Raw genomic sequence first — 10,000 nt, 5'->3', positions numbered from 1 at the left:
CGCTGTTTGCAATGAAAAATAGGAGAGGACAATCTTTTTCTTGGAGAAACTGCGACATCCGTAAATTTGGAACTTACGTAATAGAACAAAAATTTCCTAGGAAAGGTCGAAATTAAAATTAAAAACAACTGTAAAGCCTTTCTGGATTATTGAAGTAGGGGCCATATTTTATGTGGCACCAATGATATGGTCGTCTTTGGTAGAATTTCAGACAATCTGCCATTTCAATTTACGAACAGAGTGATGAACCATTATAGTGGTACTTGTAAAGTTTAAGCGTTCGGAACGGTTAAAATAGAGCGCCAACCTTAAGAAATTTACGACCGGAGAAAACCCTCTTCATTGCTCGCAAAAAAAAAAAACTTAAGACTTGCAGACAAGTAAAGCAAAGGAAGAGATCATTTGCAGCGAGATATTTTTTTTCATTTACATAAAAGAAAATGTGTGGGAAAAAGATGTTCAATATGGATAAAATATTAAAAATTCCAGACGAGATTTAATTCAATTGGAAACAGTTGAGGTTTTTCAGGGTAGATTAAATGTGGGCTTGTACGAGTTTAACTCGCTGAAGAATTTTCTGAAACACGGAGTTAATGTACCTGCCAAAGAGCGGGAAAAAAGGAACTGAACTTGTTTTCAGTCCCCGCTAAATTTGGGTTCGTTTCCTTTTAGTGTGCGAAGTGCAAATACTTTCATATAGGTACTTTCCGATGTAGAATCGGGGACACTCGGTAAAAAATTCGGGTGCCCCCAACCAACGATCCTCCGATGACAAGTTCGAATGCTCGACCACTAAAGCTGTATGAGGCTTGTGGGAGTTGAGCCTTTAAACTTGGTTCAAGATTAACTTTGCTCTGATACAAACACTTGTTTTAGGTTTTTTTTCTGTCCTCGTTTTGTAAAACAATCTATACAGTTTCCTTTGTCGAAGTATACAGCGTCCAAACCTTCGATTCAGATTCGGCTTATGATTATCATTTGGCAAAAAATAGTTCCTTTTCTATGCATTTCAGACGGTTATTTTCTCTTTGAAGTGTTATGACAGTCTCTTTGGGATGCTCGATTTTGTGATAATTATCATTAGTATAAATACACAGGTGATTATACAAAATCGCGCGCTCTCATTGGCTCGCTATCTCGGATTATCAGCCGATAATCACCTCGACAGACAAAGTGGCTGCCAGTAGTCGTTTTGCCACTGTAAGTGAAGATGATTTTGGCGTTGAAATGTTTTTTTTTTTTTTCTCTTTTTTGAAATAATCACCTGTGTATTTATACTAAAACAATTATTCGCCTCAGGCTCAGTGATTAGAATATTCACCTCGACTTCGTCTCGGTGAATATTCACCGATAATCACTTCGCCTTCGGCGAATAATTGTTAATTAGTATCTACTAAAACAGTAGATAGCGTTGAACGCGCGCGCTGATTGGCTACTCAAACTCCGGATATCCTTTGTTATTAACTTCTCAACCTCGGATAATGCAATTCTAGCTTTCTCATTGGTTCACTGGATCTCGGTTATCAGCCATAATGCTTGCGTTTGACCTTATATGGAGATGAATGCGGCAAATGTCGCTCAGCATAAAATTTTTGGCGCCCGGTCGTTTTTTAAACTTAAATAAAATTTAGCAAAACCGAAGGTTGGGAATTTAGTAAAACAATTATTCCATTCGCCATTTGCCCTATTTACCATCTCGTACCCAACGCAGGCTCATGGAATAATTGTTAACTATTCACCTCCGATCAATAACCTTTTTCACGGCGGTTAGTTTTTAAAATCATCATCATCAAAATCAAAATCATCATCATCATTTATTTGCATTACAATGTAACCTAACGTGGGTGCGAGGCAATTTCCGGTTAAAACTACAAAATAGCCCGAAATTGCCTCACGTACATGCTAGATTATATTGTAATGCAAATGCTATATAATCTCACTGTTTTAGTACTAGTAATAGTTTTCACTACATGTGCCCCCGCGTAAGATAAGAAAGAAAGGCAGTTGAGATATGTTTAAATTATATGCTGAACATGTCGCCTCCGTTTCCGATTTGCGTCTGACAAATCGTCGCTCGCCCCTGTTTCTGATTTGTGACCGGACAAAATCAATTTCTGAGCCAGACAACTCAATTTGCATCAGATGTGCTTTAATGTTTGATTTTTTAATAGCTAACCCGAACAACACTTTGGTTCTCTGTGCGAATTTCTACTTCATGACTCCAAAAACGCCTTGGTCGTGTAGAACAATACCAATACCACTTGCGCGCCCGTTCTAGCAATACCGATACCACTTTTCGCGCCAGGTTGAGCAAATCGAGATTGATTCTTCCATACAATATCTGTGGCAATTGATACATTTATCCATTTTACGCGGGAACTTCTAAGTTGCCTGAATAGTTGTAACTTATCACAGGAATACGAAAATAACTTTTGTCCTTCTCTCTGTTAGAACGGTTTGAACAGCCAAATACAGAACAAAAACGTTCGCCATATCGCGAAAGAACCAAGGATAAATTCACACGAGTTTCAGACATGTGCTACTTGTCCTCCAGTTCGCGAGATCACGTGTCACGACGTACACGAAGTTCTTTGGTGTTTCTTTGCGTGACACTTCGCGGTGATTGGCGTACTTCTCGCGAGTTTTTCGACCGGTAACCAATCAGGCTTTTTTACATATTTTCGCGCACTTGGTACCGGGTACATATTTTGATTTTCGTCGTTTGTTATGATTGGTCAGAGCCATCGGGCAATTTCTTCACTTCCTAAGATTTTTTTGTGTTCGGTATAACGTCAAAAGAAAGAAATGGCAAATTTTTTCATCATCTCTTAAATAAGGTGATGAAATGGCTTAGGTAACGTTCTTTTCAACCCGTATTTCCTCCACTTCCATCCGAAGGTCAAAGTTTAGATTCAATCGTCTTGTCAAAACATATTTCTTCGCAACATATAATTAGTCTTTTCCTGCCAAAATCGCGTTTCAATAAGAACTTATGATATGGTTTAAATCAACATTATTAAATTGCTTGCATTCCCAAAAAAATGATTTGGCCTGGAACGAAAGAACCGTTAATCGGAGTACGTTAAGAAAATGCATAAAAGATTTCTTGTTTGTAAGTAAAACTTATAAGTGACCAATTGAACGTGACCAATTGAAAGTTTTGCATAAACGTGTTTAAAAGTACTGTGAGGCTTGTCATGAACAAAATCCGCGCAAAAAAAATGTAATGAGATAATCCGGCTTTTTGCCGCGTACTTTTCCAACGGTGCTTGTTATTAAAAACATACTAAGCGCGATTAAGTTTGTTTTAACCCAAGGCGAGCGGCCACGCTTGAAGTAGAGTTCGTGGGATAAATGATTTTCAATTGAAACAATTACTTTGTCTCTGGAAGATAGACTAATTAGCGCCATGTATAATTACTTCACAAAATTACTAGGGGCAACTTCAAACAAAAACCCAACTTGCCAAGTTTTGAAGTCATAAAGAGCCTCACAGATAGTTTGCATTGCACTTCTGTTCCATTGTCCGACAACATGAAGATTAATTTTTTGTGGTCACTCACCATCATTCTTCTAATTGAGATTTTGTGTCGATGTCGCGGCCTACACATTTTTGTTTGTTTACAATTTCCTGCGATTGCTCAAACGAATATCTTATTATGGCGAGCGGCTTCTCGCCCCCTCTAATCATTTTAATTAGGAGTTGAAATTAATTAAGAGGTTAATTACATATCAATAGAAGTTGACAGGTCGGTGAAGAACTCGACAATGTGCCGGTTAAACCTTTTTGACGGTGCCGACCAAATAAATATTGTACAATGCCTTCGAAAAAACGCACAAATACCGTCAGGTTTCTGTTCTTTCGTTTTTCCCATCTTAACGGTCATAGAAACTCTCCAATTTAAGGACTATCAATCTCGAATTGATTTCCGCTCGGTGCGCATCTCTGTCATTTCCTGCCAATGACAGTTCTCTCCTACTTGCTAACGAAGTCGGCTCGAACTTCGAGATAAAGAGCCGTAATTGCATTAATCTCCTTTGATCCAGCAATGTTTTAATTTCCTTTTTGGCAAAGACAAGTGCGTGAGTGTAATATCAACTTTAAATTTTTTTATTGATTCCTTGTGATTCGGTGCGAGATTTTTCGCTTTTTCTCTCACAGATCTTTCTCCTCCAGTTCTTAAAAAATTAACTGAGGGAAATTTATATACCCGAAGAGATCGAAGAACAAAGGCATGTCTGATAGCTTCCAATCTAAAGTTGCTATTGAATTATTATCTTTAATTTGTTTTCGGATCTTAGCTCTGAGCGGCGAAAACTTTAAACTGATATGCAAGCTACGTATTTACTTATTTATTTATTTATTTTGCAAATGCTAGAGATCCAGCTGGGTGTGAAAAATAACAGAGATTGAACTTGTCCGATCATGGCGAAAGCTTTGTGCCTGATCATGCGCATTGGACTGAAAATAGTTTCAAGTGGTTATATCGCACTTGTCTAACTGATGCCGCGAATTGATAACTGGACGCATTCAACAGTAACAAACTTATATCCAGAAAGATAACTTCAAACAGTTATTTAGGCGTACTCTAAAAACTGATAACTTAAAAAAATTTTGTCGACGTGCCTGACAGGGAAAAAAAACCGTGTTAATAAAATGGATTTTCTTTACCCGACGCTCGCAAGATGGCGGCAATTATCACCAATTACTTCTTATGAAAAATGTGTAAATTTCATTATTTCTCACTTTTCCCTCTCTGCTCCCATTACATTTGTATTTGTTCTGACAGACGCGAAATAAATGTGCAACTTATCGGTAAATTCAGTTTTCCGCTTTTGAAGAGCGAAAGATGAAGATGGCCAAATTATTCGCCTCTGGCACTATCCGAATGATTTGCTCTCCTCGTATGTCTTAAAAGGAGTTTAATGTTGATATAATTAGGTCTTCATTGGAGTTGTATAGGATTGTTATGTTAATCTCCATACGGATTAATGTTAATAAATTCTAATTATATTTTGCTTCAATGAATGTTTTGCTAATAACCGTGTTCGCGGATTAATGTGTTGATTGGTCGTGAAAAGCCAATTTTTGGGCAAAAGAAACCCGCCAAGCAATGATCTTTTTTGTTAATAATAGCAATTTAATTTAGCCTGGTCGGTCACTGTGAGATTTGAAAACTTACCCCGCGGGTCTTGAGGCACCCGTGCAAGACATACTAAACTGTTTCGCAATAAACGGAGGATATTCAAAGCGCTTCGGTGAACGACAAATGGTTAGCTCAAGCTGGCGACGGGCTTGAAGCAATTGATGCGAATGGAGGTGGTTGTTAATGAAAGCGTTCACCCAAAGGAAAGAAACGCGATTGTTAAGCATAGTATAAGTGACATTTTAGGGCTTGGCTCTGAAACTGTTCTTGCAGACAATCAATACGGTCTGAATATGACTCAAGATACCATCGTCTCGGAAAAAGGTAACTTAATAACATTTGAAAAGTTGTGAGGGTGTTCACTTGTGGGCTCAGCGCAACTTTAATTTAAAGTTAAGAGAGGACGCCAATTTAATCAATAGGAGAGCAAAGAATAATTTCAACAGCAAACTTAACATATCGAGGGTATTGCTTAATTTTCGAAAAGTTTTTTTTCGTTCTCGCCATGTTTCTTCACAGATACACCGTGTAACAATGCGTAAGCAAGAAATCAGTTTCTCCTTCCAAACACCATGCTTCCTTGATCACTCTAAGATATTTCAGCAGTATATTAAACTGTGGCTACTTTTGGCCTTTCGCTTATCGCGGGAAGTGCACAATAACTGAAAGAAAACTTTTGAAGTTTTGAAGGCTCAAAAACGTGACTTAAGACTTAAGTCGAAGTTTTCTTGATTGAAAATATGATGAAACCCAGACGTCTAATTTCTCGTTGATTGTAGTCAAATGTCATTAAAACATTCTCTTGTTACAAAGCAGGCAGAAACTTTTTAACTTAAGAACCAGAATACATCTTTAAGTGTTTTAGAGCAAAAAGGAGTGTTATATTTCATTTCAGTCCATTAAAACCTCTCTTTGATCCTTCTTGGAAAGAAGTAAAAAAAATATAGAACAATTTGGGGCATTTATCTCCCTTAAAGGATTACGTCACTTTAATTTGAGTTTGTTGTTGAATAACGAGTACGTGTATTTTTATCAGAGGAAGTAAAACATTTTAGTCGCGTTTACTTTTATTCATTTGATTATTTGTTGCTCGTTTCGTTTTCACACAAGTTGTTGACTGGTGGTTTTCTAATTGTAAGTGCACACTCGACAGTTTTCATTGTATATTAGTTTCAAACAGTCTTAAATTTTTTGTGTGCTTTAGCAAATGGGGAAAAATCGAGATTTCAAGGCCATTTAAATGACCAGAACCGAATTTACGGCGTAGAATTTCATGCAATGTATTTTATCTTTCTGTAAACTCCATTAAATGTAGTCTGGACTCCACGCGGCAGCTGTGACCATCTGGACGTTAATAACTGCTAATATTCAATTCAATTTACATCAATTTGTATGAAATAATACCTATTACTTTCTGATGCAGTACGAAAGTCCTTGCATTGAATGAAAATTCATAGGGGTTCTTAAATTCAGGTCCACCGCTTGCAGGTTGACCATTTTAGAAAAAAAGAAAGCTATTTACAGTTGGCTGGCCTGCACAGCCTTCCAAACACAAAGCAAATGATTAAAGATTTCTCATTTTTGATTGTTTTCGGTTTATCTTAAACAAAGACGTGACACAAACAAAGTCGAGTTGACAATATGGCAAAGAATTGAAAATAAGTGCGTGGAATATACTAAACGAAACTTAATGTGCTATCCATTGCCTTGTACTTTATTGGACTAAAAGCTTAATTGAAATCAAGCTCTTGAAAGCTTCTACATTTATCTCCGTCACCCAAAGAGATGACCTGACAACGCCGCGGCAAAGCTGGTGCCTGCAAACTCTCTCCCGGCTATATATGCCTGGCACAATTCAGAGTACAGCAGTCATAGAAACTAAGAGGAATTGTGTTGCAGCCAGTAAATTATGAGCAGAAAGACTGGTGAGTTTAAAAAAAACTTATTAACAAGGAAATTTTTTATAATTGAGTTGGAAAACAATTGGAACTTCTTAGGCTTCCCAGATACTATGCAATTTGACTTTGGTGTTTTGAGGACAGTTTTTCATGGAGAACTGCAAAATTGGATTGCATGTGAAAGGGCGTTTTGTTTTTGTCAGTCAAGTTTTTCCGAAGTGAATTTAGTGAACAAAGAATGGATGTCTTTTGGAGTAACAACTAACCGCCTATTCGAAGAAAGAAGCTGGAGTTTTTCAATGTGGAAGCACGAATTATCTCCGACAAAAGAATCACTCTCTTTGCTTCCTTTGACAATATTTGATCTTTTCTTTCTCATCAGCAGAAAATAGCCTTTCAGAAGAAACAAGCACTCAAGAGGAACCCGAGGATGTCAAGAAAGCTGACGAAGAAGCTAACTCGTGTTCCGAGGATGGTTCAAGTTCATCGAAAAAGAAAAAAACTCGGTATCGCACGACATTTAGCCAATACCAACTCGAAGAACTAGAAAGGGCATTTGATAAGGCACCATATCCCGATGTGTTTGCTCGAGAAGAACTGGCATCTAAGCTTAGTTTGACGGAAGCACGAATACAGGTACAACATCATTTTCATCATATACTTCATAGTATTAACGTACTCAATGCCATAGCCCTCGGTGTTTTCCAGTTTAATTCCAAATTAAACAAAAAAGTGGAACAAAAGTGGAAAAAAGGAGCTGTAACTTATGCAGCCCGAGAAACAAGGTTAGAAAGATAGTCATTGTATCGTTTGGTATAGTCAAATCGCGCGGGGCAGCGAACCACGAACTCAAAAAGGCCGTGCTGGAATATCAACCGCTCAATTGGCCAATCATGGCGTGCGTTCTATGTGAGATTTAAATCCGTAGTCTAGTGATTTGGTAGCATTTATCACCCTTCCATGAAATACAACAAAGGATAGAGCATCACAAAGGAAACTCCATGCCCTACTCTTTTCCAACAAGTGCGACATCCTACAGAATTTATGGGGCATTCAAGGGTTGTGATCGAGACGCAGCTCACGGTCGATCGTTCTTACCCAAGGAGACGTGAAAGTTTAACCATTTATAGATGTTATCAGGAAGGTAGGAGTTTCTTCTCATTTTGAAGACCCTGTGTTGTTCTGGCTTCCTTTGAACCTGAAAACCTTAACAAATCGCAAAATCCTTTTCTATTTTAATGGCATGTCGAGTGATTTTTGAAAATTTAAAAGTAAAGTTCGTTAGTGATGAGTAACAGTTTGTTCTGTTTCAAATGCTGAATGAATACAGGAATTTCAAAATCGCCTTTTTTGTTTCCAGATTTTCATGGCCCCGCAATCTTGAACAACTTTGACGACTTACGGTTGCCCTATTGCGATTAACGAAAGCTTTTCTTCTCCGGAAAGTGACACAAAGTGTATATTGATAATAGAACGTTTTTCTTTCCTTTTCAGGTTTGGTTTCAGAATAGACGAGCAAAGTGGCGAAAGAGAGAAAAGCTGTGTGCGTTTGGTGCGGTTCCCCCAGGGAACAGCATGGTTTACCCCTGGATACATCAGGACTCTTTCCCCGTCAGTACATCGTATCCGATTACTTTCCCTCCTGGTTTAACACCGACCACCGCCCGGGACATGTGTCCTTCGTTTTTCTCGACAACACCTCAACCTATCCCTTGTTATCGCTCTTCTGTTCCGAGTGTTATTCGACCCTCAGGATCTGATCCTATGGAATGTGCTTGTTCCTGTAGTATGCTGTCTCCAACCGGGGGTACTTGTCTTTTACCCTCCCCCTACAGGTTTCAGGAAGTTGGTCGGGGACTGGAAGTCTTACCCGAGCAAACAGGCGGAGCAGCAAGGGAAAGCAACAGAGTATCAAGTATTACTTCGCTTCGTCTTCGCGCTAAAGAACACCAAATGAACCTTGTGCAAATCTTGAGCAGGAAATAAGTTTTCAATTAATATTTCAGCTTGTTACTAGGATGCAAAGCCATAAAATATAAAACCATCACAGGAAATTCAAACAGCAGAAATACAGATTCCAATTCCCCCTGTTAAGAAACATGTCTCTCATAATCATCATCACATGATGATCACCATCGTCATCGTTATAGTCATCGTCATGGTTACAGTCATCGTCATCATCGTTATTAATTTATTTACATTCGATTTTCGTAGTAGCTCACTATCCATGGTGAACAAAAACACTATGTAAATCTTAAAAACTCGCACAGCTATGCATGGTGCACAAAACAAATGGCAAGCATGAACAGCTTGTGTTGACTTATATCTGGCCAAGCCAAAAAAAGGGAGGAAGTGAATATACTGAGGGGCTTCTAGAAATGCTGCCTCTTTTAGCAAATAGATGGACTATTATACGGAACAAGGAAGGGGAGCCTATAACACTATAACAATAAGCTTAAAATATATATTTTTAAGATACATTGTGGCAATTGGTGAGACTGAGCGGTAAATCACTTCCTGCCACATCGATAATTAAGTTGAATTTCATTTTCAAGAAAAACGGTTTGCGGTCAGGAACCCCACTGAATGTCTTCATTACAAGATTTGTCGCCCCAAAGGTCGCATGTTTGAAAAAAACTACGTATGAATTCACCCTCGAGCCTGAGAAGGAGGAAAAGATTAATGGGAAGCTTTCATCGTTTTAGAGCTCCATACTGAGTGGAAAACTTGTTACAAGTTTCTCTGTTTTGCAATAAATAGAAAATCGACGTGTCATCCTTGGCTTCTTGTTGCGTTTTCGGAATTTCTCGCTTTGTGATAAAGCACCAAAGTGGCCAAATTGACCAGTCTTCATGAACTTAACATTTCCTGACAACAACCCGCACCCTGAGAGACACAAGGCGTTTGTCAATAAACAGACTGTGGTGACAAAATGTCCCCGCTTTTAGTGATGTT

General features: G+C 38.3%; 1 protein-coding gene across 4 annotated transcripts in view; it reads left to right on the top strand.

Moving 5' to 3' along the window:
• LOC138029272 (homeobox protein ARX-like) overlaps positions 1-9,820 on the top strand; it is a 12,630-nt gene extending 2,810 nt beyond the window's left edge. The window contains exons 2-4 of one of the 4 annotated variants that reach the window (XM_068876984.1): positions 4,380-5,471; positions 7,431-7,681; positions 8,540-9,820. In XM_068876984.1, the coding sequence (XP_068733085.1) occupies positions 5,309-5,471; positions 7,431-7,681; positions 8,540-9,031 (906 nt within the window). In that variant the 5' untranslated portion in view covers positions 4,380-5,308 and the 3' untranslated portion in view covers positions 9,032-9,820. Of the gene's footprint in view, positions 1-4,379; positions 5,472-5,519; positions 7,073-7,427; positions 7,682-8,539 lie in introns of those variants that run through there. The other 3 variants (XM_068876982.1, XM_068876986.1, XM_068876985.1) reach the window with 3 other exon arrangements.
• Positions 9,821-10,000: the final 180 nt, after the last annotated feature.

Source organism: Montipora capricornis, chromosome 13 (genome assembly GCF_036669925.1).
Source record: "Montipora capricornis isolate CH-2021 chromosome 13, ASM3666992v2, whole genome shotgun sequence".
NCBI lineage: Eukaryota > Metazoa > Cnidaria > Anthozoa > Scleractinia > Acroporidae > Montipora > Montipora capricornis.
The sequence above is the reverse complement of the archived record's forward strand: the minus strand, read 5'-3'. Positions and strand labels throughout refer to the sequence as shown.